Here is a 26717-nt window from a genome sequence, read left to right as displayed (position 1 = left end):
TTTTTTTTTTTTTTTTTTTTTTTTTTTTGGCACCGGGGATCGAACTCAGGCCCTTGCACTTGCAAGGCAGGCACCAGAACCACTGAGCTAAATCCCCAGCCCTAGATTTTTTAATTAGGGATGCTCAACCTCTACTATTCATAGCCAGTGATTACCAGGTGCTTATGGTGTGCCAGACAAGTCGCCGGATCTTTTACACACACTTCCTCAAATTCGCCCAGCTTTCTGGGGAGTTACAGTCATGATGTCTATTTTACAGATCAGGAACTCAGAGAGGCATGATACCTTGTCCCAGTGTAATCAAGCATGTGCAAGCAGAGCCAGATTCAAACACAGATCAATTCGATCTTGTCTTTGCCCTGTGCATGCTGGCTGATGAGGTGCTCTGAGTCACACAGCACAGGGGCCCGAAGCTGAATCTTGCAGGATAAAAGGAAGGGATGCTGTTTTGCTCTGTGCATCCTGCCTGGCTGCTTCTGCATGAGGTCTCTGCTGGAGACCAGGGCTATACACTTGTGTTCTCTGCTTTTGCTCTATGTCCTTGCAAGAAGGGCTTGGGATTGGCTCGGAGCAGGAGCTCCCCAGACATCTGCTGAGGACATGTCCAGGATCCGGGAATCTGAGTTCCCAATTGAACCTCTCCCTACCATACCAGCCAGGACTGTCCTCTAGGAAGCCTCAATGCAAGGCAGGGCCAAGAGCCACTTCTACATGGGCTGCTGCATTTTCCTTTCACAGTCAACAACTTTTAACACATTAATATTTCATACATAAACACTCGGGCATGTCAATGCTGAAGAAATGTCATAGGAAGCTTTTCAAGTCTTCTCTTGCTCTCAGATTCTGATTTTTCTTGTAGGACCAAGTAGCTGTGGCTTCAATGGTGGCTTCAAGCACACCAGGGTACAAAGGCTGCCAACAACCAGCCTGGAAGGTTTCTAAGAGGCCAAAGGCTCAACAGCACTGTGTGTGAACATTTTAAAGGTCGAGACACCATGCTCTTCCTACCAAAGGCCCAGATACTGTTCTTATTAACTTGGGTGATAACTTGAAAGACTCCAAAGAATTTCATTTCACAGTAATCATTCCATTGGAAAGTCTTTGCTGAAAGCTTCCTAGGTACCAGATACCATCAGGTGCACACTCTTTTCTCATGAGTAGGGGAAAAAAAAGCCAGAAAAATAATGAATTGCACATATAACCCCCAAAGTATACCTGGGACATTTTAACCCAACTTCACCAAGAAGCCCTGATTTAGGGGAACAGCTTTGAGCTGTGCCATTACACTACGTGGCCCCAGACTGCCTGTGGTACAGGATTTTTAGGTGTCACACCCAGGAGGAATAATGAACAGCAGAATAATGATTTTCTTTGAAAATCGAGCTCACTGTAATAGATTATAGGTGTACCTTGATTTACAGACGAACTGAAAAACACTCCACCCAAAGGAGAGATTTTGAAAAAGGTTCTATTATTTTAGCAACAGAATTTCCTGAAAGAGAAACTGGCTTCTTGGATATATGTGCTCAGTCTGGGCTGCACACTGCCCTTGGGGAGCCCATTCTCCAAGTTAATTTCGAAAAAATTCCAATCTGCATAAGTATCAAAGGTCAGTATGTTGAAAATCCTCATACTTGTCACCTTGAATCACTAATTGGTAAACTTTTACCACAATAGCACATTTGGTTTAGATGTAGTAAGTATACATGCATATTCTCTCTCTCTCTCTCTCTCTCACACACACACACACACACACACACACACACATATACTTCCTTTTTTTTAAGCCAGTTGCAGACACCATGATTCTCTACACTATTTCAGCACATATCTCCTTGAGAATAAAGGTTCTCCTACCTATCTGTGGAACCTATCTGTAAAACACCAAAGAAACTGACATGAGACCAATAATATTATACAGTAAACAGTCTATGTATAAGTTTTTCATTGGGGAAACTTTCAAAAGAATCTGATTTAAATGAACAAAGGTGGTTTAGGCTTTTGGCATCTGTATTTTTTTTCAAACCATATCCCCATCCCTGCCAAGACTGGCATGTGCAGCCAGGACTAACATCTCTTGTATAAAGAGACTATTAAATGATTCTTTACAAAAAATACCAGTATTTGCATACATAGCTTATTAGCACATTAGCTATCGTACAAGCCATAGCCCAAATCCAGCCCACTGAGTGATTTTACACAAAATATGCCAAAAAACTGAATACACACTTCAGTAGTTTGCTGTACTAATAAATGTCTGGAAGCTCATGGCCACCACCTTGAGCACCTCTTGTAATGGAGAGGTTGAAGGTAACTTGTATTAATCTCATGATGTCTCAGTAAATTTAGTACTAAAATATCGATACAAGTTTTTCCTGAAGTATACATTTTTTTTTTTTGGTGGACTCTGTATATGCAGTTTTATAGGAACACAGTCACTTCCACGCATTTACACAGTGCCTGTGGCTGCGCTCAGGTGACACATGAGCAGTTGTAATAGAGCCTCTATGACCAAAATGCTGAATATTTACCATCTGGGGCCCTTTATGGGAAAAAAACTTGCCAGCCCCCCCATTATAAGCCAAGTGCAAGTCTCTTCTGCAGATCCTACATTTTCCATAGAAGTCTTCGGGACCATTATTAAGGGGGAAAAATCTTTAACTATGAAAGACTGCTAACTGCTATCTTACAGGGGGGAAAAAAAAAGAACGCAGAAATATCTCTCTTTTCAACGAAGGCAAAATAAAAGACGTACCGCAAGGCTCAGAACACAATAGCCCCTGAGTAACAGCCCATGACTCTGGAGCCAGGCTGTGGGTTCCAGTCTTGACCCTGAACCTACAAGCTGTGTGACCGTGGCCAAGTGGCTTCATCTTTCTGTGCTCTGACAAAGGAAAGCGAGGACAGTACCCATCTATTAGGGTTACTGAGAGAAGGAAAGGAGTTAACACTTCTTTGTAAAGCACTCCCAGAGTCCTGGCACAGAGCAGGTGCTTTGTGAGTACAAGCACGACTGTCCCGGGGCTCAGCTAACCCCCCGCCCCCACGGCCTGCAGTCCCAGTGTTTTCCTGCAGCACAGCACAGCCCACTCACACTCACACGGCACTCAGAGCGCGGACACCGACCCAGAGCACGTGACCTGTGAAATCTAGAACACTTACTTGCTGGGTGTTTGGACACCCCCCACCCCGCCAGGGCAGCCCCACTTGGGGTGCAGGGCCCCTTCTTCCTGCTTACGATCAGCATGATCACGAGCTGGTTCTTCTTGGCCACCTGCGCATGCGAGAAGATGCAGTTCAGCACGCGGGGCATGTCGGGCTTGAACTGCTCCCGGAGCTTTACCACGCACTTGTCAAAGTGCGCTGCAGGGGAGACAAAGACCACACAGCTGAGCCTGGGCTTGTCCGCAAGCATCCCGCGCCCTGGGCTTCTTCTCACTAGCGCCGCTGTCAGGGGAGGCCCCGGGCGGGCTGCGTATCTTGCCTTGTTGGAAATGGTGCTCGACTTGCAAATATCTTCGCAGAAGATCCAGCACCACGGCTTTCATATAGCCACGGGTCCCGCTGCGGTACCTGGGGAGGAGGGAAAGCAGCTAGCTTAGTGCACGTGCTGTGGATACTGAGCATCCAAGCAGCTCATTAGTCTTTTATTTTTTTAAATTTTAGTCTTTATTATCATTGTTATTATTTAGCACTACGGGGGATTGAATGTAGGATCTCTGTATGGAGCCACATCTGCAGTCCATTTCTATTTTTTACTTTGAGACAGGGTTTTGCCAAGGCACTGATTGCCCAGGTTGAGCTTGATCTTGCAGTCCTCCTGTCTCAGCCTCCTGGAGTGATGAGAATATAAGCAGTAGGTACCAGTCCTGAGTGTTTCTATTATTTTATGATTTTAAAAAGGGGGAGGGCCAGGGATTTAGCTCAGTGGTGCTGCTGCCTGCCTTGCAAGGTTCGATACCTGGTACCAAAAATAAATAAATAAATAAAAGTGGGGGGAGGTAAATATTTGATTCCATTCACCACAAAAAAAAAAAGAAGGAAGCAGTTAGAGGGTCTGGAGGCTGGGTCCTCTAGCCCTTAAGCCTGAGGACATGGAGGCAGCTCCTTCTCTGCAAGCCATAGGCGGCCATGACTTTCTCCATCAAGCTGGACTCCAAGCTGAGCCCATACCTAGAACACAGCCTCCCCATGGTATCTGCTTGGCCCCAGAGGGATGGCAAAACTGTAAGAGGTGGGATGCTAAAAGAGGGAAGCCAATTTTAGCAGGTTTTAACCATAAAAACAAAGCAGCAATTACCTATGGAAAGTATTAAGATGTTTTCAAAAGACAGACTTGAAGATATTTACCAAAAGGTTCCTGTGTAACTTCCACTTTCCCCTGGAAACGAAGCTCTAACCTGGATGTTCCCCACAACATTTCTTCTTCTAAGCTATTTCTGAGCCCAGGCAATTGGGTTTCTAAGGAGGTGCAATTCAGAGTTTTGGCAAAGCAGAAACCAGGCTAACCATCACATCACTAGATCATCAGCGACAACAAAAGACGGCAAAAACCTCAAGCATCATTTGCCCTCATATGATTTTAAAAACCATGCAACACAGGGCAAAGCTTCAATATTTATGTTCAATACAGAAGAGTTTGCCAATGACTTTGACTGATACCACATGTTCTTTCCTTCCCGGTGTTTCTGTGAAGCTTGCAGGGTGGGTTTAAGGTCAGCAGTTGATGTTTTGGGGCAGGGACTCTCCCGCGAGCCCCTGGCTGCAAGACTGTCGCTTGTGGGAATGCACACTAACTCCTCCTTCCTTGACAGCATCCGATCTGATTCTCCGTAAGTCAAGGCACAGCTTGAGAAGAGGGTGGCCTTCCATAGTCCCCTCTTCTCTCTACCCCTCCCAGCTTCCAGCACATGGTAATATACACAGCCGTGACTGATCCAAAGCAGAGAATGCCGCAATCTCATCTATAATCCAAACTTTCTTGCTAGATGAATTCTTCAACAAAAATGGCAAAAATACTTCGTATCATCAGAATAGCTCTGTAGTGGACTTCCCCTTGCTCTAAAAGCTCACAGGATAAATTACAAATTATTCATCGACTTTCTTTTGCCGTGACCCCAAAAGCACAACTACACAGCTCTTTGTCAAACATAAAACCACTCAGCCCACTGTCTCCTAATCCAAGCCACCACTTGCTGAGTGTTGGCAAAGCATCACTTTACAAAACTTAACCAATCTATGGCTTACCTTGTGAAGTCTACAGTTTTGTTTTGTTTGTTTGTTTGTGGTGCTGAGGATTGAACCCAGGGCCTTCACAATGAGCTAATACCCAGCTCTTATTTATTTATTTATTTTGAGAGAGAGGGTATTGCTCAGGCTGGCCTCAAATGTGCAATCCTGGTGCATCAGCCTCCAACAGGCCAAGAGAACAGGTGTGTGCCACCATACCTGGATTGGTGTTTTGCTTTTTTTTTTTCTCAACAAGATCTCATTAGGTATCTTGAGTCTGGCCTTGAACATATGATTGTCCTGCCTCAGCCTCCAGAGTAGTTGGGATTACAAGCATGTGCCAACATACCCAGTTTGTGAAGTATTTTAAATTCCCATTCTAACAGACTGAGACTCACAGAAGTCCAGTCCAGGGCCCCACTTTTCATAATGGTAATGCTAAGACCATAATGTACTTTGATCAGTGTGAGCTTTGCTGGAGAGCATCCCAGGGCAGTTCTCAGCATGTGTGGTGATTCAGTGTGACAAGTGTACTTGGAACCCCAACACTCACCTCTGGATCAACTGCACAATGCTCTGAGTATTCATGAAGAAGACCTCACGGTCGGCCTTCCGCTGGAGAGTGGCCGCATGGCAGTCCAGGATGGTGGCTATCTGGATGGGAGAACAAGACAGGTCTGACCACTGACAGCCACATAATCCAGCTTCCACATGGTAGTCACTCTGGGACCCCCGACAGGCTCCCAGGAGAGCCCCATCCAGGATTCACAGATCAAAAGTTCCAACCCGACAGCCACCTGGCCATATTAAAAGCACCCTGTTTATTCCCTCAGTGTACCGTCGGAAGATCTCAAGAGCTCAGAGTGACAGTCACAATCAGGAACAAGACAAGGATGTCCACTATCACTACTCCTGTTCAACATAGCACTCAAAATGTTAGCAAGACCAATCAGGCAAGAAAAAGAAATAAAAGGGATATGTGTAGGAAAGGAAGAAGCTACATTATCATTATTTGCAGATAACGTGATTGTCTACATAGAAGACCCAAAAAAAGTCCACCAAAAGAATCTAAGAATTAATAACCAAATTCAGCAGTATAACAAGATACAAAATCAACACCCAACAATCAACAGTGTTCCTGTACTGTAATGATGAACTCATTGAGAAAGAAATTAGGAAAAATACCATTCACAATAGTAACCAGAACATTTAAATACAAAGGAATTAGCCTAACTAAGCAGGCGAAAGACCTCTACAATGAAAACTACAGCACTCTGAAAAAGGAAATCAAAGAGGACATTGGAAAATGGAAAAATATCCTGTGTTTCTGGATATTCAGAACCAATATAGTCCAAGAGGCCATACTTCTGAAACAGATACACAGATTTAACGCAATCTCAATCAAAATACCAACAGAATTCTTCACAGAAATGGAGAAAACAATCCTAAAATTCATATGGAACCAGAAGAGAGCCAGAATGGCAAAAGCAGCTCTGGGTAACATGGGCAAAGTGGGAGGCATCACTGTCCTAGACTTGTGGTTATATTACAAAGCTACTGTGATAAAACAGCATGGTACTGGCACAAAAACACACATGTAGATCAGTGGAACAGAACAGAAGATTCAAAATAACCCCACGCACATTCAACTATTTGGTCTTTGACAAAGGGGGACAAAAACATACTGGAGGAAAGATAGCATCTTTAATAAATGGTGTTGAGAAAACTGGCTATGCAGCCGGGCGTGGTGGTGCTGGCCTATAATCCCAGCACTCGGGAGGCTGAGGCAGGAGGATTGCTGTGAGTTCGAGACCAGCCTGGGCTATACAGTGAGTTCCAGGTCAGTCTCAACTACATAGTGAGACCCTGTCTCAAAATACCAAAAAACAACAACAACAACAACAACAAAAAAAAACTGGCTATGCACATGCAAAAGATTGAATCTAGACCCATATATCTCACATGTATTAAACTAAAATAAAAATGACCCAGAGAACTAAATGGTGAAACAAAAAGACTGAAGGTGCTGGAATGTAAAATAGGTAAAACTCTTGAAGTCATAGGAATAGGCAAGGACTTTCTGAACCGAACCCTAATTGCATAGGAAATAGAAGCAAGAATCAACAAATGGAATCACAACAAATTAAAAAGCTTCTGCACAGCAAAATAAATATCCAGTAGGGTGAAAAAACAACCTATAGGTTGTTCCCATTCTATAGAATGGGAAAAAAAATTTGCTAGCTATTCCTCAGACAGAGAACTAATATCTGGAATATATAAAGAAGTAAAAATAAAAACAACAAACAAACAAATAAATAAAAGACCCCAAAATAAAAGACCCAATCAAAAAAATGAGCAAGTGATAATGAATAGACACTTCACAGGAGTACAAATGGCCAATAAATACATGAAGAAATGCTCAGCATCACTGGCTACTAGAGCAATGCAAATGAAAACACCACTAAGATTCCAGAAAGAATGGCTATAAAAAAGAAATCAAGCTGGGGATGTAGCTCAGTGGCATTATGCCTCCCTCGCAAGTGCAAGGTCGTGAGTTCCATCCCCAGTACCAAAGGAAGGAAGAAAGAAATCAAATAACAAACACTGGCAAGGCTGTGGACAGTGGGGGAAGGGACCTTCCACATTGTCAGTGAGAATATAAACTAGTACTGGAAATCAGTGTGGAGACTCCACAAAAACGAAAACTAGAAATTCCATTTTACCTAGCTATTCCTTTTCTAGGTATCTTGTTGAAGAGTTAAGAGATATCACCTTAGAGTGATACATGCACACCCATGTTTACAGCAGCACAATTCATAGCAGCTAAATCTTGGACACAGCCTATACGTTCAACAACAGATGAATGGATAAAGAAAATGTGGTATTTACACAAAATGGCATACTACCCTGCCATAAAGAAAGATAAACTCAAATCATTTGTAGGAAAATGGACAGACCTTGAGACCATAATGTTAAGTGAGATAAATCAGACACACAAGCTTAAATATCACATAGTTTCTCATACACGAAAAACTCAATTATAAATAAAGAGCAAAATAAAAGATAATATGAAGTAGGGAGGTAGATCTTACTCAAATGGGAAGGGGATCAAGAGATGGAGGAGGGGGCCAGGGATTTAGCTCAGCAGTTCGGTGGCCTGCCTTGCAAGCGCAAGGACCCAAGTTCAATCCCCGGTACCAAAAAAAAAAAAAAAAAAAAAAAGAGAGAGAGAGAGAGGGGAGGGAAGGGAGGGAAAGAGGGAGAAAAATGGAATTAACATGAGTTATGTACAGGTACCAACTCCACGCAAGGAATGCTAACCCTAAGTACAGACAAGTACTAATAAAAAAAGAATGACAGCCACACAGAGCTCCACGTGTTCATATTATATCTCCCTGCAGACAGGAATATAATGCAGAAAGAAAAGGAAATTTCCAGTTCCAGACAAAAAGTGGGTACTGGGTAGGGAGCAATTAGGTTGATGTCACCGGTATACTCCCATTGCCAAGAAAGATGTTTTGTTTTTTTGCTTCTTGCAGTACTGGGGATTGAACCCAGAGCCTTCACACTGAGCTACACCCCAACTATTTTATTGTTTATGTTGAATAGGATCTTGCTAACTCCTGCCTCGGCCTCCCATGGTGCTAGGTTTACATGTGTGCAACACCACACCTGGCTTGGTTGCCATTTTTAAGTATTATTAGGCATGCATGGGGATCCAAGACTATGTACAAAATCCAGAGAGACAATCAACACTGGGACTCAGTAACAAAAACCGATGCCCCTAATGATTTCAGCCAGGCTAGTTTTTGGAAAGCTCTTGCTCTGTGTGCACCAGTGGCTGACTTCGACTCTGAATCTGAATCTGAGCTTAATGAAGCAGGGCCTGGAGATTGTGGATGCGCATCCAAACAGCTGCTGCTGGGGAGGAAAGGCTGGGATACTACCGAGCAGGAATGAAAAATAAAAACATGGTCCCCTACAGTCCGGACTGTGAGAAGGTCTCTGAAGCTCAAATTGATTGGGGTTGGATCCGGAGACACAGCACATGGCAGGAGTGGGCTAGGTACGTACCTGCTGGCTGGGGAACTGGCACAGGACTGAGGTGATGTTGCTGGCATACTGGGCCATCACCCTGCGGACCGCCTTCTCCACAGGGACCGGGATGCGGCCTGCCACGCTGGTCATGATCTCCTGCAGCTCCAGCAGCGGCAGCGATGGGTGTCGGAGAGTCATCATGAGCTTCTGCACCCACTCTTTCAGCTGCAGCGGGGACCACAGCATTGGCCCATGGGTGTGGGCGGCTCTGCCACCAACTTGGGCAACCCGTGCAACTCAACCAGCTCAACCCACCCAGGCCCTGGGCACTCAAATGGCCCAAGGGCTAGATCTGAAGCTGTTACAATGGCTCTGGATGGCTCTGGATCATAAAGGAAGCACCCAGTGTCCCACAGGGAGAGTCCTACTCCCACTTGATGCATCCAGAAAGCCAGCACGGTATGGGGGTACACAAGGTCATGCAGTGAGCTAACATCCGTGGGACACTTGCTTAGTGCCCGTCGGTGTTGAAGATCTTGCTTTCCATGTTTTCATTTGATCCTTAGGAAGAATGCTGCCAACTGTACAAGGATTACTCTCCTTTCACAATTGAACTTTAAACACAGAGAGATCATTGAAGTCATCCTAAGTCACACAGCTACTAAGAAGCAAACCCAAGCCATGGGCTCCTGAGCCACCAGCAGCCACCCTACATGGCCTCCAGGATGTCTGGGTAGCTGCTGCGAAGGTTTTTAGATATGGATGATAAATAGTGCCATTCCCAAACCAAAGAGAGGTTTAAAAGTGAACCAATGCATATGACGGCAAGTACAAAGACTAAATGAATGCTGTATCTATAGCAGCTACCCTTAGGCAGCATCACACAGGGGCTAAGAACACAGATTCTGAAGCCAGATGGCCAGGGTCCAAATCCTATGTTTGCCTCTTCATGTCTGAAATGAAACAGGGCAAGTTTCTTAGTCTCTCTGTGCCTCTATTGCCTCAATCCAAAATGGGAATAACACTTCCCAGTGCATAGGCTGCTGGGAAGTCAAGTGCCCAGCTAAGTTCCCAGTACTGAATAGCAGGTGGTACACAGGACGTCCCAGACAAGGGCTGGCTGTGGTTACCCTTACCACCGTCACCATCGCCAGCATCACCGTGTCTTGCCACAGTGGGGAGGAATGGGGTGCAGCACTCGGGGTGACCCTCAGTCGTAGCAAGTTTAGCACAAGGGTCTTTTCACGGAGGCCTGCCAAGTGCAAAACTCCTTGTTTCTCTGCGGAGGGAGGAGACGGTAGGACCTGGGATGGTGAATGACAAAGGCAGCTGTCTCTGGACAAAGCGCTTTGCTTGTGGTGTCAGTAAAAGGTGTTCCACACTCCCTCCCTAACTTCCTACTTAAACACACGCAGGCTGGACTGAATCACCACAACCCGGTCACTCAGAACAGTCGATCACCAACGAGAAAACACATGCCCAACTTTATAGTCAGATGGAGGAATGCCCTGAGGACAGGTCCTTCACAGACATGGCAGGACTCACCAGTTTCTCATCTGTGGCATCATGGCGTAAAACCCTCTGGCTGCACACAGACCCACCTACATCTGCTCTTTGCACGTGACTCACCTTTATGCTAAAAAAAGGCTCCGGCAGGCAGTAGCCACTCATGACGTTGGTCAGGTTGTCCAGGACACTGTGGAAGACCTGGTGCAGCTTCTCTCCAAGGATGGGCAGGGTCTGCTGGGCAGGCAGCACCCCCGTGAAGGGCTCGGCCTGATGAGACACAACAAGCACAGGTCACGGAAACCACGCCACCGTGCAGGCGATGAGACAAGCTGGGGAATGTGGCGGATCGATCAGCTTGCACAGTGGAGGAAGAACAAAGCCTGGGAAATAACAGAAAAAAAATTCACACTGGGAAGTTCAAACTGCAAAATCCATATGCTGATCCAGGCTTTCCAATCCCTGGATGAATAAAATGTAGCATATACATTTAGCAAGTGGAATATTCAGTGGAATATTGTTCAGTCCAAAAATGCCGGAATATCTGACCCACAGAACAACACAGATGGACCCTGAGGAATTATGCTAAGTTATACAAAGGGACAAATGCTGTTTGCTTCCCCTTTGAGAAAGTACCTAGAGCAGGCAAATTCCTAGGGACAATGGTACAAGGCAGTTGCCAAGGGCTGGAAAGGTAGGGTAGGGGGAGCTGATGTTTAATGGGCATGGGGGTTCCAGTTTTACAAGAAGGAAAGTTCTGCTTTCTGGAGACAGATGGTGGTGATGGTGGTCCAACAGCACGGCAGACTTAACACACTGAGAGGCACACTGAAAAATTGCTACGAAGGACAGTTGTATGTTATGGATACTAAAACACCAATTATTAAAAGGAAATCCAAGGAAGTCTGAGTAAAACATGGACTTTAGTTAGTCAGGGCCAGGCGACGGTGGCACATTCCTATAAACCCAGCACACTGGGAGACTGAGGCAAGAGGATTACAAATTTAAACTCAGCCAACTTAGTGAGGTCTTGTCTCAAAATTAAAAAGTAAGAAAAAGGCTGAGGATATAGCTCAGTGCGAAGGCCCTGGGTTCAATCTCCAGTACTGCAAAACAAAACAAAAAAAATGAATCTATACAATCACAATAATAGTTAGCTTAATGGTAGTTAAGTAATAACAACTGATTTTAGGAATAAGTTAATCACAAATTGTTAATAGGATAGTTCAGTGTAGGGTATATGGGAACCTTCTGTACTATTTATGTAATTCTACTGTATATCTAAACTGAACTAAAAACAACTATTGATAAAAGGTGGTGGGCCGGGGATTTGGCTCAGTGGCACTATGCCTATCTTGAAAGAGCAAGGTCCTGAGTTCAATCCCCAGAGCCACTGGAGTTAAAGTTTGGGGGTGTGGGTGTGAGGTAAGCTCCAGGGATGCCTAGGTACAGGTCCTGCTAGGCAGAGGAAAAAGGCCCCAGGTGCAAGAATTGGGCCATTCAATTAGCTAGAGGGATCAGGATAAAGGAGGAAGCCAAAGCTGAGTACGGTGGGTGGCACACGGCTGTAACCCCAGCATTTGGGGAGGCTGAGGCAGGAGTATCATAAGTTCGAGCCCAGCCTCTGAGCAACTTAGACAAAATTAAAAAAAAAGAAAGGAAAACTCCCTCATCTTTCTTTCTTTTTTTTTTTTTGGTACTGGGGATCGAACTCGGGTCTTTGTGCTTGCAAGGCAGGTGGCGAAACCGCTGAGCTAAAATGGAAACAAAATCTGTGTAAATAGGGAAGGGTGAAGGAGTTGAAGGGAGGGCGGGGATATGGGGAAAAAACAAGAACCAAGACATCATGTATTAAGTGACTTAGGGGGAGACCCTGTCTCAAAAATAAAAAGGATAAAAGGACTAAGGATGTAGCTCAGTGTGAAAGCCCTGGGTTCAATCTCCTGTGCTCCAGTAACAAACAGAAAATGAAGTCAGGAGGGACATCAGGGATGGCTCAGCTGGGGTCCCACAGGTCATGGGAAGAACACAGGTCTTACTCTAAGCAGGATGGAAAGCCACAAAGAGGGACTTGAACAACACAGGGCACGGCTGTTTTCTGTTTCTGCACCACCAGACTGGCTGCTGAGCTTAACGTGTCTCAGAGGAGGGCAGGGGAGCACGGGAGCCTCTGGCCTGCTGATCTCTGCACAGGGGTAGGGCAGGGACTCGCCTGCAGCAGCCAGAGCTGCTGGGACGGGGTGCCACATACCGGGTGCACTTTAGAAGGGTCATCGAGCTCCAGCCTGGCCACCACGCAGCCAGCTTCCAGCACGGCTCCCCGACGCTTGATGTACTTCACTAGGCCACTCTCCGGCACGACCAGGGTCATGATCATCTTCATCACCTGCTTTGCAAAAAAAAAAGTAGGACAGAGCCCCGCGGGACTGGCCTGTATGTGGGGCACCCACAGTCACCAAAACTAGTGACTCTGGAGCAGTGGCTGTGTCATGGCAATAGAGCGACTCCCTGGACGGTGCTCTAGCAGGAAGCACAGAGAAAACCTTGCCTCCCGCAAGCCTGTCATATACCAGGCACAGTTCACAAATGATCCCCGTCTGCAAACCCATCCAGGGAGGCAGAGCTGATTATGCCCATCTCACAGAAATGCAAACTGATTTGTTTTCAGAGCCAGGGATGGAACTCAGCGCCCTGTGTGCGCTAGGCTCATGCTTTGCCATTGAGCTAAATCCCTACTCCCCTTTAGTTCCAAAGGAAGGCCTCTTTTTAGAAATATAATGAAATCATATCGCACAGAGTGGTTATGGTACATCATACACAGCGTAATGATGGTCCTCGGTGGGCCACATGCATGATGGTCATACCGTAAGAGTAGAAGGGAACTGAATAATTCCTATCACCTAGTGACATTGTAGCTGCCTTAATATCAGAGTGCAAAGTATCACTCACATCTTGGCAGCGACGCTAGTGTGAACAAACCTATTGCACTACCAGCCGTGTAAAAGTAGGGCACAAATATGAGAATGAATGATTGAATGACTAAGAGGCTGGCTTAGGTATTTATTGTACTATACTTTTGATCACTATTTTACAGTATACTCCTTCCACTTATTAGAGTCACTGTAAAACATCCTGCTGTGTGACACCGGTGGCAGCCTCCTGGGTTTCATGTTCAGAGGCCAGGTGGAGAGACAGACCTACACATCCAGGGTTGGGTGAGGACACTCCATGGCATTCGCATGACAAAGAAATAATTGCCCAAGGGCAGCAGGTGAGTACAAGTTCCAGTCTGTCACTGCCTTATTTCTACTGCTCTCATCACCTGCCTTGGCACACAGAAGGGAGGCCAGTGTGCGTCTGGGCTCTGTGCAATGCTGAACAAGTTCCTTAGCTTTCCTGGGCCCGATTCACTTGTACAGAAAATGCGGATCGTGTCTGTGCCCATTTCATATGACTGTTAGATAAATGCTTAGACCAGCACCTGTCATATACTAAGTGCTTCGCAAGTGTTGGCATAATAGTTTTGGTTTTAAACATTAGGGATTAAATCTGGGACATATTGAGCTATACCCCCTGCACTTTTTTTTTTGTTTTTTTAGACAGGATCTTGCTAAGTTACCAGGGGCCTTGAACTTGTGATCCACCTGCCTCAGCCTCCAGAGTAGCAGAGAATACAGGCATGTACTGAGTCCGGCGGCTTAAGTGTTTCAGCACAGCCCTTATGATTACTAATCAGTTCTTCATTATTCCTGCGCTGTCTGAGGTTTTCTCTTTGACTATCGCAGGGAACTGGGGCTGCACCCCACGGACAGCCTCTCAGGAACCTGTAGACAGTGGCCAGGTTGAGAGCTGGGGCCTCTGCAGAGGGATGGGTGATGCCTGGGGAGCAGAGGTTGAAGGCTGCAGACCCACACCCTAGGGACACCATGCAGTCACCTCAATCTCGGCATAGCTGTTTCCTGCTTCAACATGGCCCCCATCCTCCACCGTGAACTGTATCAGCTTCCCTGCTGATGGGGACCTCAGGACCGTGAGATCATTCTCCTTCTCAAACACGCACGTCTTGTTGCCAATGGTGATTCGGTAACTGGGAGGAGGAGCAGGGCAGAAAGACAGATGAGAGCCATCAAGCCACGCTGAGCCAGGCCTCTGACAGCCTTTTCCTTTCCTAAAGGCAGCATGCGTATCACCCTCAGCATAGGATTAGGGACTCTACAAATGGTGGCATTTGACAGTTATAATGGACACGCTGAAAATGAGTTCACTGATCGAAATATGTGGCTCTTTTCTAAGGTAAAATCCAGTTCCCTTTTACTGATGCAATCTCAAGAGACCCTGACATATAAAAAAGCAATCAGTAAATATTATTATTGTTTTTTTGTTTTTGTTGTGTTTTCTTGGGGGGTGCATACTGGGGATGGAACTTGGGACCTTGTGCTTATGAGGCAGGTGGTGGAACCACTGAGCTAAATCCCCAGCCCCTAAATATTATTATTGTTATTTTTGGTAATGGGGAACTGAACCTAGTAGCGCTCTACCCACAAGCTACATCCTCAGATCTTTTTTGTACTTTTTATGTTTTGTGATAGATTCTTACTAAATTGCCCTGGTAGGACTTGAATTTATAATCCTCCTGCCTCAGCCTCCCAGGGTGCTGAGATTACAGGTGTAGGCCACCATGCCCAGCTCTACGGTAATCTTGAGTGTTATCAGAAGGCAGAACATAAGTTAGAAAAGAGATAATAAATGAATCAAATTTGCCTTCTTCCAAAACATTGAGGACTGCAGATGGTGTCTCCACCTGGTGCCTTTCAGGGGTGGGACCCCTGGCATCTATGCACAAACACATACACATGTACACACACACACACACTCTCTCTCTCTCTCTCTCTCACAATCTCACCCTTGCTTTTCCTTGGCCAGGGTTTGTGTTTTCTGTTCTGCCCGGGTCACCTACAGGCCAGTGTGGTTGGACACACAGGAGCTGGAAGGTGTATGGACCCAGATGTTTGACCCCCACCGTGTCTAGAGCTTCCAGACCACCTGGCTCCACCCAGCAGCTTTCTCTGCCACCCTCCACTTATTTAATGCATCACCTTCAGAAAGGCTCAAAGCTCTAGGAGCTGCAGCCAGGGCACTATCCTGGCCCTGGCTCCTCACTTGCCTGGAGTAGCTCAATAACCAGCTGCTGGATGATGTGTGTAAGCCATGAGCGTGCTCCACGGTGTGGATGCTGCAACCACACAGAGGGGGCAGCAGGCACCTCGCCATGCACCTCACCACGCACTCTGCAGGCCATGGTGCTAGGAGCCATGACCCATTTAAAACTGAATCCTCCGAAGTGACCCTGGGGCCCTTCCTCCATGTCTGACAGGGGCGTGGAATCCCAGCCAGGCAGGGAACCCCTCCTACTGAGCCCAGAATTTACTAGAGAGGGTCTTATCTAAGATTCTGAGGCCGGAACTCAGCTAGCTTTGCATCCTCGAACCCCTCCCCGCACCGAGAGAGCTGTGCCCACTGCCCACACACCTGTCCACCTCTTCCTTCATGTACGTGGTGTAGCTGCAGCCATTGTAGGACAGCAGCAAGCCGCCATCGTTCAGTTGGTGGGCATCAATCTCAATGTAGCTGCCGTTCATGATGAGGATGAACATGGTCAGAGACTGCCGGGCCACCTGCGGGGACAGGTGCAGGTCATCAGCTGGATTCAGGGTGTGCTCCCCTGGCTATGACAGCAGACAAGGGCTGACTCCACTGTGGGAATGGTGGACTGGATGCCTCCATCTCTGTAGCCTCAGCCCTCATGCACCCCAAGGCAATGGCCACAGAGTGAACTAGAAACAATTTGGCGTCTGAGCCACACCTGCCCTGTGGGGTGGACAAATGACTGCTGGCTGCAGACACAGGCCCTGTCCAGTCGTGCTTCACAGCCTGTGTCCTCTGGAGTTGGGCTTCCTTTCCATTCTTGTTTCCAAGTATCAGCTCTAAGCAGGACCAAAGGTGTCAGGAACTGGGCTCTAGGGACTGTGTGAAGGTGCCCTGAAGCCTCCTCCAGTCGTTTGTTTGGTGGACTACTTATGTGTCCCCATGCCCTGTGTTGAAACCAAACCTTGAGAATGATGGTGGTAGGAGGTGAGGACTTTGGTGGTGATGAACTCAGGGGCTAGGGCCCCCACAAATGGAATTAGTGTCCTCAGAAAGGGGCCCTGGAGAGCTTCCTTGCCTCATTCTGCCATGTAGCACACAGACAGAGACAGCACAGCTATGAACCAGGAAGTAAGCTGTTACATTTTGGACCTAGAATGTTCCCCCAAAGCCTCGGGAGTTCGGAGGTGGGACTTCTGGAAGGTGGTTGGATTATGGGGCTGCTCCAGCTGACTTGCTGTTAGGAGTAGGGCCTGGCTAGATGTGGGTCTCTGGGGGTGCCACCCTTCTCTTTCTGCTTCCTAGCTGCCATGATGTGAGCAAGCTTTCTTCCACCAGACCCCTCACCATGCCTTCCCGTCTTGGAGCCAGCCAACTATGGACTAAAACTGAGCCAAAATAAACCTCTCTCTCTCTCTTTAAGCTATGGGTGTTACATCCCAGTGATGAGGAAGGTGACTAAAACATGGGTTCTCACCAGACACTGAAATGACTGGTGCCTTCATCTTGGATTTTTCAGCCTCCAGAGCTGTGAGCGGGACATTTTTGTTGTTTATAAGCCACCAGGCTATGTTACATTATTATAGCAGTCCGAATAGGCTAAGAAGACGCGAGCATGGACTATGGCTCTGCTCCCAGATCCAGCTCTGCCCAGGGGCACACAGGAGACTCAGGACACTTGAGAAGAACCTATGCAGCGAGGCCCTGGCCCACACTGTGCTTTGATCCAGCTGGAACACCAGCTGCACCTCAGTTCAGCACATATGTTCTCACTCAGAAAACAGGAAATCTTTTAGGGCCTCAGCCAAAATATCCATTTCGTGACAAAAGACAGCAAAAGATATGGGCGTTTGCATTGCAACATTATTTGTAATGACAATAAAAATTGCAATTAGAATGACTATCCAACAACTTCATGATAGGTTACTCCAGACCTGCACCGTCCAATTCGGTTAAGTCCTATGTACATGTGGCCATTTACATTCAAATTAAATAAAATGTAAATTCCAGCACCTTTGTTATACTTGTCACATTTCAAGGGCTCGGCATCCACGTGTGGGCAACCAAGTGAACAGTGTAGAGAAAGTTTCCATCACTCCCAAAAGTCCCAATGGACAGTGCTACAGACACCAAAATGATGTTACACAAATCTTATTCATTGTCAGGCACGGTGGAGCACACCTATAATCCCATCTTCTCAGGAGACTGAAGCAGGAAGATCAAAACCAGCCTGGGTGGCTCAATGACTTCCATAACCTGCCTCAAAATAAGTTTCTACATGGGCCGGGGATGTAGCTCAGGGATTCAGCACTTGACTGGCAAATGCAAGTTCCATTCCCAGCACTGCAAAAATTAAAATGAAATAAAATGTGCTCACCACGTGGGAGAACTTTACACCAAGAAATAGTGACGCAGTAACACTAGGTGCATCATGATCTCAGCCTTGTAAAATCAGTGCCTAAGGGGAAAAAAGTAACTGAAAGAAATCTGCTGTCATGTTTGCGGGGATGGCTTCCAAGTCAGTGGCGAGTAAATTTGGTACTGTGAGTCTCACATGCCTGTTTGGAATTTTTTTTTTAAGCTTTCTACAGTAAGACTGTGCCACGTTGTTATTGTGCCACCTCCTGTCTGGATGTGGGGCTTGGTGGAGAGGCTGGGTCCTTCGGGGTGTGACCTGGAAGGGTGGCTCCTTCTGAGTCGGGGAGAAGGATTTCCTCCACCACAGTCTTCCCCCATGCTGCCTCTGCTGTGAAACAAGCTCACCACACACTGAACCCACTGGAAACCGTGGGGCAGACAAAACTCTCCTCCGCAGGCTGTGGGAACCAGGTATCTCTCAGGGACAAGAAAGCTGACTCCTTTAAAATAAAGGCTGTGGGGCCCTCCATACAAAGGTAACCAAGAAGCACTGGGGACAAAGAAGAAGACCAAGAGTGTATCCCATGACAGCACATTTGTTTGGTTAAACTAAAAGTTGAAAATTCAACGTGTGCCCAGCAATATTAAAAATAAAGCAAAAGAAAAAATCTGCACAGCAGACTTGAACTCTGTCCTCTTTTTCTGGCCAAGAACAGGAGCCTGCAAAGTGCCAAAAACAGGCCTTGACTTTCAGCGGACAATTAGCTCCTGCAGCTGCAAACACCAATGCCCCAAACACCAATGCCACAGCTCACAACCCTCCCATGGCCCCCAGGCCCCACACCAGGCCCGCACATCTCACGTAATCTCTGCCCTGAGTTGACTTCAGGTGGCCCAAGAAAGGACCAGAAGTCCTCTTGCGGGTTCTCGGAGTGGCCGTGCAGCCCCTGTGAACAAACCCGGCCCACTGTGCCAGCTCGGCAAAGGCTCTGTCCATACTCTGTGCAGGGTGGAAGAACGTTGCCCAGAACTCATGATGTTTTTGGAACTTTGGAGTGTGACCTTATTCGGTAATTAGTTAAGGTGAGGTCCTCTTGGATGGAAGGGCTAAATTCAATGTGAGAGGTGTTCTTATAAAATGAGAAGTGACACAGAGGTACACACATGGGAGGAAGACGGCGTGAGGATGGATGGGAACACACACAGACACACACACACACAGAGGGAAGAAGGCTGTGAAGGTGGAGGCAGAGACTGGAGTATCAACAAACTATGAAACACGGAGGATGCCAGCTAGCACTGGGCCTGCAAAAGACTCTTCCCTTGTGCCTTTGGAGAGCCCGTGCTGGCTGACTTCTGGCCTCCAGGAGAGTGAAAAACACAACTTCTGTTGTGTTAAGCCTCCAGGTCACAGCACTTTGTCACAGCAGCCAAGGAAGACTAATCGATGCTACATCGTGATCTCTGCCCCTCGCTCAGCCCTATATTTCCAAACCCAAGGTCAGGAGCTTCGCAGGGATCCTCAGGGAACACAACTGCTCAGGTGCAGGCACGAGAAAGTCCTCTGTAGGGATGGTTCATGGAAGAAGCACAACAAACTTCCCACAGCCTCTGGAGCACTGGGAATGTGGGAGAAGCCCTAGGGCCTTTACCTTGAGAATGTACTTGACACCTCCGTAAATCAACTCCACGTCCACAAGGTTCAGGAGAGAATCCGCCGGGAGGACCTGGCCCCTGAGAGAGAAGACAGAGCTGCTGTCAGTCTAGGAAGGGACTGAGAATGCTATAGCCATGCCCTGGATTCAAAAGTGTTGCCTAGGAGCTGGGGTGCAGCTCACTGGTAAAGTACACGCTAAGCATGCACAAAACCCTGGATTTTATCCATGGCTCTATAAAGAAAAAAACCAGTGCTTTGTTCTTCCCAAGCACCAGCACACGGATTGTGCCTAAAAGCTAAGTGTGATTAAGAAGCAGGGGACATAGATCATGCCAAGGAACCCAGAAGTCCTCAGAAGGTAAGGAGTTGCTGATGGACGTGAGGTTTTGAAAATGTTTTTCAGGGTGAGCATGGTGGCGTATGCCTGTAATCCCAACACACTGGGGGCTGACGCAGGAGGATGGCAAGTTTGAGCCCAACCTAGGCAACTCAGTGACTTAGTGAGAACCTGTCTCAAAATAAGAAAGGGCTGGAGATGCAACTCAGTGTGAAACTCCTGGGTTCAATACCCATACCGCAAAATAAATGAGCAAATAAAAAAGCTTTGTAGGAGCAAAATCCATAATGGCTTCATCTGGCAAAAATCCCCTCTGTGCGGATCTGCCTCCTGTCATGAAAGAAACCAGTTCAGGGATAGGGACTTTATTACCACACCAAAGCACAATAGCCCAAGCACCGAAATTGTCCTTCATGCTCTTTTTTTTAGTTTCACTTGCCTGTCACAGTGGTTCTCAATCAGAGGCAACTTTGTCCCTACTCCAGGGACAGTGGAAACAGTTGTCTCGATGCAGGGAAGGGGTGCGCCTTGGCTCTAGAGAGCAGAAGCTGTGGATTCCATCACCCTTCCATGCACAGGGCAGCCCCCCACGATGGCCCAACACAAAGTGTCACCGGAGTTGAAGCAAAGATCCCCAGCCTACCCATGAATCGAGCACCTGGTCACTTTCCATTCTCATCCTTTTCACTAGTCATCTTGAGATTCAGATGAGGGGTCTGGGAAAGAGACTATCGGGAGAGATAGCCTGTGACCTTCTCTGCTTTTCATCCCACCTTTCCCTCCCTTGAACTCTGAACCCCCTGAGCATTACCACATCCCTTACACAAGGCAGCACCAGCCTCCCAAGGACCGTCTGCAAAGTGACCGCTGCCCAGGGCTCTAGCATCCCACTCCCCGGCATCCCTCACCCTCTTCCAGGGTGGCTCGGGTTTCCATGGTATTCTGCACAGGTAAGCTGGCGGGAAGGGCTTGTCAACTGCCTGGTGACTGATTTGCCACTCTAAGCACAGCCTGCCTCGGCACCACCAATACTTAACACATAATACGTGCCTCACCTTTCCAGGGAGTGCAAGAAATCCGTCACGCACGTTCTGAACATCGTATCTGCCACGTTCAAGGCCCCGCACACCACCCCGAGCATGATGTCTGGCTTCTCCGCCTAGGAAAGACTCCAAGTCTAAGTATCTGCAGGGAGCTGTGGGTCTCGGCCACCTGGAGGGGAGACACAGCAGCTCCCACCTGCACGTTCTGTGCAATGAGATGATCCAACCAGCCGGTGTGGATATCGTTGTTCTGGAAGCTCTCAGTCTCCAGGAGGTTAATGAGATATTCCACTGTGGTCCGGAAGTCGCCCCGGATGGACAGTTCCTTCAAAGCCACCACCATGTTCCTTGAGGGGAAAGACACGACTGTTTTCCAAACTCGTACAGAGATACCATGTACTTTTCAAGATGAGGTTCTGATGAGGCCTGAAGAGCACAGGAGTTCAGAGAGGGCTGCTCAGCTCTGCCACTCACTGGCTGAGTACCTCCTGACAAGTGAGCTAACTAATCTGGGCCTCAGTTCCTTCTTCAGGAAAATGGGGAAATATCCCTGAAGTCATACAGGTGTTTGAAGATTAAAATGAGGCACGCAGAGCACACAGTCACTGATGAACCAATGTTAGCTGCCGTGCGTGTGATTTGAGTTGACTATCATTATGAAGAACTGTAACAGCAGCTAGTGGCTGGTAGAGAAAGGGTGAGCTCATTGGTTGGTACCAGGTCTGTCTCTCTCCTGGACCTATTCAAACCTCCTGTCCCCAGAGCTGGAGTCACCTCGGGCCATCCCCACGGCCGCTCCACCCAAAAGGGGCAGGGTGCACCTGCAGATGGGGATTACTGCCACCTGGCTCAAGGCCAGAGGGCCCAGTGGCAGGCTTCTCGAAGAGTGTTTGGGGGGAAATGCAGGAGAGGACAGCAAGGTATTGAACACACCTCTTCCAGGGGTAAGAAGCCAGCCCACAAGGGACAGTGTTCCTGTGAACTACCTATGCGTGAGGAAGGAACAACAGTGGCCCCATTTTGGGGGTGAGGAAATGACACGGGGAGGTCAACCATGGGTCATGACTGTGGGAAGCCAGGTGCGGGGCTGGAACCAGAAGCAAAGCCACTCAAGAGGAACTGACTTGTCCCTTTGCTCGGGGCACCCCTGTGTGTCTGATGTCCTTGGAAACCAGTTCCAGGAATCCAAGGCTCCTTATTGGGCTCTGACAAGAATAGGAAAAGTTGGGATTGTTCCCTCCAAATTCTGTTAAAGTTATGGTTAGTCATGCCCCACATGGGACAAACCTCAGGTCATTTTATGTAGAGGGCACTGGCCAGCTGTCCCACCTCCCACCTCCTTCTTTAAGCCACATTTACTGTAAATAATTGTGTATACATCAAGGGTCTCAATTTACCATGGAATGTGATTAAAATGAAGTATTCAAAGCTGGCAAAGAGGTCCAGTCATTCAAACTGCCAAACTCAAATTAATTTGTGACTAGGTGCTCTGGGCCGGATTCTAATGCTTTTTAAATGAAATATCCACAATGCCTTTGGGCTTTGTCACTCTGAAGGGTAGTTATCCACCCACATAAGAATGTTTAATTACAAAGTAAGCTGGCCTTTTACTCTTCCATACCTTTGTCAAGGCCAGAAAAATGTAAGACACGCCATTTCAGAATATGGGGTCCCTTGATTGATGTGGGTTTCTGAGCTCTGCAGGAACTGGGACAAACATGATATGGACTTGGCTAAATGGGGGACTCAGGGCTGTGGTCACAGCAGAACATATCCTCAGAAATTGAGTCTCAGTGTAAATACAGCCAAGAAGGGAGCTAGTTATGAGAGTTAGATCTCAAGACACTTCCACCCTTTTCTCCTCTGTAACACTTACAACCTTTAAAACTCTTGGTATTACTTTGAACATCCTTTAGATCTCCTTTAAGTTAGACTTCAAACAAGTTCAAGACCGAATGGCTTTGGGTGTTTCCTGAGTCTCCAGTAAAGGAAGAGAATTTATTCTTTTTGGGGGGGGTACTGGGGATCGAACTCAGGGCCTTGCACTTGCGAGACAGGCAGCAGCATCACTGAGCTAAATCCTTGGAAAGAGAATTTATTCTTGAACTGGAAGCAGAGGAGAATTTAAAATAGGGCCTGCCTGTGATTCACAGCCTTGGTCTCCTAAAGCCATGCATTGAGGGGTTTTGGGTTTTTAAAGGAGGGAGGGAGGGAAGGAACGAAGCAAAGAAAGAAGGAAGGACTAGGGGGAAAAGGAGTGACAAAGGGAGGAAAGTAGAAGGAGGAAGGACAGATGGATGGACTAGGGGAAGAAAGAGAGACAGAGGAGGGAAGGCAGGGGAGGCAAGCAGGAGATACTGACGAAATGGCCTCCTCCCGGTTCTCGCCCCAGGAGAAGCAGTGCCCAAACTGGGAATCGGCGAACTCGTGTAAGCCTCCTGTGGCAGCCACACTGAAGTAACCCCACACATTCTTGTTGCTGCGGAAATTCAATTCCTGGACTGTCCCAGAGCTTGGCTTAAACCCCTAGAATATAGACAGAAAAAAAAAAAAAAAAGCACAATGGAAGAAATCATCACTCCAGATCTGTTTTCATCAGAATTCAGTTCTGAGAAAACTCAAGAATCCCAACTAGTCAAAGACATAGAGTGCTCAATAAACATGGTTACCTCTTGCTACAGGTGGGGCTGTAGCGATTTAGGGTGAATCCATTTGAGCACTTCAGTGTCTGTAATTCTGACTTTATAGAAATTGCAGAACAACAACTGAGTTGGGAAGAGGGGAGGAGGTGTGATCAGGGATGAACTTTGATTATTTGGGAACTGGGTGAAGGTATGTTCTGGTTTTATACACTGGACATTTTAGATAATAAAATTTTAATAAAAATAAAAGTAGGGGCTGAGAGCATAGCTCAGTAGTACAGCACTTGCTTAGCACGTACCAGGGTCTAGGTTCCAGTTCCAGTACTGACAAAAAGAAAAGTGAAGAGGGTGTAGATTTCCAACTCTGGGTGAAGATTCCTACACATGAAAAGAGCTCACGTGACCTGTGTCGGGCCGTGTGCTATATATACTAACACACAGATGAGTCCTTTGTGGAAGGTGACCCTTCCAAGTGGGATCTCGGTGAGGGTGAGCGGACATGGAACAGCCTCCCTAGGATGAGGGGTCCTGAATTAAGTAATGAGGCACATCCGCTTCACAGAGGTGCCTGGGGTCCAGTGAGAGATGGAAAATTCCAGGCACTTGGGCTGTTTCCAAACCCAAATCCTTCCAGGAACCTGTGATAAGTCTCCTACTCTCTAAGCAATTCTCATCTCAGTTTGCTTGTCTCCCAGAGCTTGTGTTTAGTTTGCAAAGATCACCAAACAGATATAAGTCCCAACGCTTAGAATTCTTTAATCGAAAGAGGGGCTCTTTAGCCCAAGTTTCTTGACCATAAGAATTAAAGATGTAAACATATTCAATTTTCACATAAGTCAAAACATGTTACTTCATTGATATGGATGTACAATTTATGTTTACATATATTTGTATTATATATATTTAAATTATATGAACATATAATTTTGTTAAATATATATTAATTTTTTTTTCTTTTTTGGTACCAGAGATCGAACTCAGGACCTTGTGCTTACAAGGTAGGCAGAAGAACCACTGAGCTAAATCCCCTATATATTAAATTTTTAATTAAAGTAAAATAAATAAATAAGTCACAGTATATTAATGAGTTCTGTGACAACCAATGGTCAGTGAGCAAGTAAACTGTGAAATCAGCTGGCTCATTTTTCAAGACCTAAGAATAAGTCACAAAATGATCAAGAAATCATATATTTAATATATATAAATCCTCCAAAATTAATATAACTATCCTATCTCTTAAAAAAATATAGACATACACTAATAAAAAAGCATAAGTCACAAAAGGACTTTCCACAATGGGCCAGCTTCAATTTATATTATAGCAAAAAGCATGAGTGACCAAAATGCAAAGTCCTGGGCTCTAAACCTGGATGTTGGCCCAAAAGATGGCCAGCGTACTGTGAGTGGGCTTGCCTGGCCTCAGCAGGACCCGGCAGGAGGCACAGGGCAGCTGACCCCAGCTCCTGGCCATCACACAGGTAACAATGCCCAGGGTGGCAGCACTGTCTGGTGAGCACTGAAATGCTGAATGATTTCCTCGGTGCCAGGCACACACTCTGTGTCCCATAAGCCAGTAAACTGAGTCACAGCCCTTCTACTCCCTGGTCTGTACGCTCTCCCTGTCTGCACACTGAGAAGCCTGGACAACTCATGTCTCCTCCATGGCTACATTCACCATCTGTTCCAGGCCGGGCGGTCTAAAATGGTGAAAACGCAAGGGCCCCACACTTGCCTCATCTGGATTTTCGCTGGTGATTCTGGCTGCAATGACGTGGCCACGGGCGAGGGGAGGGTTTGAAGGGGTTTCAAAAAAAATGGGTGTCACCCCCCATGGCGACTCTCCATACAGGAGCCGGATGTCCTTCAGCCTGTGTAGTGGCACACCCATGGCAATCTGAAATCGAGAAATCCAAAAAGAAAAAATGTGAAAAAAAGGAAAAAATTCCCTTTGTAAATAGGGAAGGGTGAAGGGGGTGAAGGAAAGGTAGGGATATGGGGAAAAAATAAGAACCAAGACATATCATGTAAAGGTACAAGATCCCAATGACAAATGTAACTGTATTGTTTGCTTTAAATGTACCCATAAACTCAATGGGAGAAAAAAAAAAAAAAGAAATCCATCCCACAGGTCAGTCCCTCCTGGTGGCTTCAAGACTCCAGAGGAAGAGGCTCAGTCAACGATTTCAGGTAGACTAAGCACAGAGCACCTATACCCCGCAGGGCTGCCGTGAACACAACAGGCAAAGCAAGACTTGGCTCTCGCAAAGCAAACAGCGTCATCATGGAAAGAAGCATCCAGGACACAACACCGCACACCAATGCGGTGTGTGCACTGAGGTCAAGGTCCCACCTGGGACAGAAGAAACCCCAGGGCTGGGGCGCACGCCTCACCTGTAGCTGGGCAGCAGGCAGGTTGACGTCAGCAATCATTTCTGTGCAGGGATGCTCCACCTGCAGGCGGGGATTCAGCTCCAAAAAGTAGAAGCTGCCATCCTGGCTGTAGAGGTATTCAACTGTGCCTGCGCTCACGTAGCCCACGGTCTTGGACAGACGGACAGCACACTGCAGAGAAACCCAGGGTTTCCAGTGGTTTTCTCAGGAAATGGTTAGTGGTCTCCAACTCGCATGGAGGACCTGCTCCGTGGGAAACAAGTGGGAGCCGAGATCAGCCGATCCACTACAGCCCTGAGCTGCTGCCACGGCCTCTGGAGGGGCCCCTCTCCTCCTCCTCCTCTTGGGCCCACCCACCTTCCGGCCACGCT

At 47.0% G+C, this 26717-nt stretch overlaps 1 protein-coding gene across 6 annotated transcripts in view; it reads right to left on the bottom strand.

Annotated features, from left to right (window-relative positions):
* The window catches only part of Acacb (acetyl-CoA carboxylase beta), a 127397-nt gene that overhangs the window by 45542 nt on the left and 55138 nt on the right, over positions 1-26717 (bottom strand). For all 6 annotated transcript variants that reach the window (XM_033762390.1, XM_033762388.1, XM_033762389.1 and 3 more), the window contains 14 exons: positions 26347-26517; positions 25688-25849; positions 23676-23839; positions 21510-21660; positions 21326-21429; positions 19929-20010; positions 16303-16448; positions 14710-14860; positions 13025-13159; positions 10897-11043; positions 9304-9492; positions 5783-5883; positions 3485-3573; positions 3239-3363 (listed from right to left, as the gene is read on the bottom strand). In XM_033762390.1, coding sequence (XP_033618281.1) covers positions 3239-3363; positions 3485-3573; positions 5783-5883; positions 9304-9492; positions 10897-11043; positions 13025-13159; positions 14710-14860; positions 16303-16448; positions 19929-20010; positions 21326-21429; positions 21510-21660; positions 23676-23839; positions 25688-25849; positions 26347-26517 — 1917 coding nt within the window. The remainder of the gene's footprint in view (positions 1-3238; positions 3364-3484; positions 3574-5782; positions 5884-9303; positions 9493-10896; positions 11044-13024; positions 13160-14709; positions 14861-16302; positions 16449-19928; positions 20011-21325; positions 21430-21509; positions 21661-23675; positions 23840-25687; positions 25850-26346; positions 26518-26717) is intronic.

This window comes from Fukomys damarensis, unplaced genomic scaffold (genome assembly GCF_012274545.1).
Source record: "Fukomys damarensis isolate Sample0158 unplaced genomic scaffold, DMR_v1.0_HiC HiC_scaffold_12, whole genome shotgun sequence".
Classification (NCBI taxonomy): Eukaryota; Metazoa; Chordata; class Mammalia; order Rodentia; family Bathyergidae; genus Fukomys; species Fukomys damarensis.
Note: the sequence above shows the minus strand (reverse complement) of the source record. Positions and strands in the feature narration are given on the sequence as shown.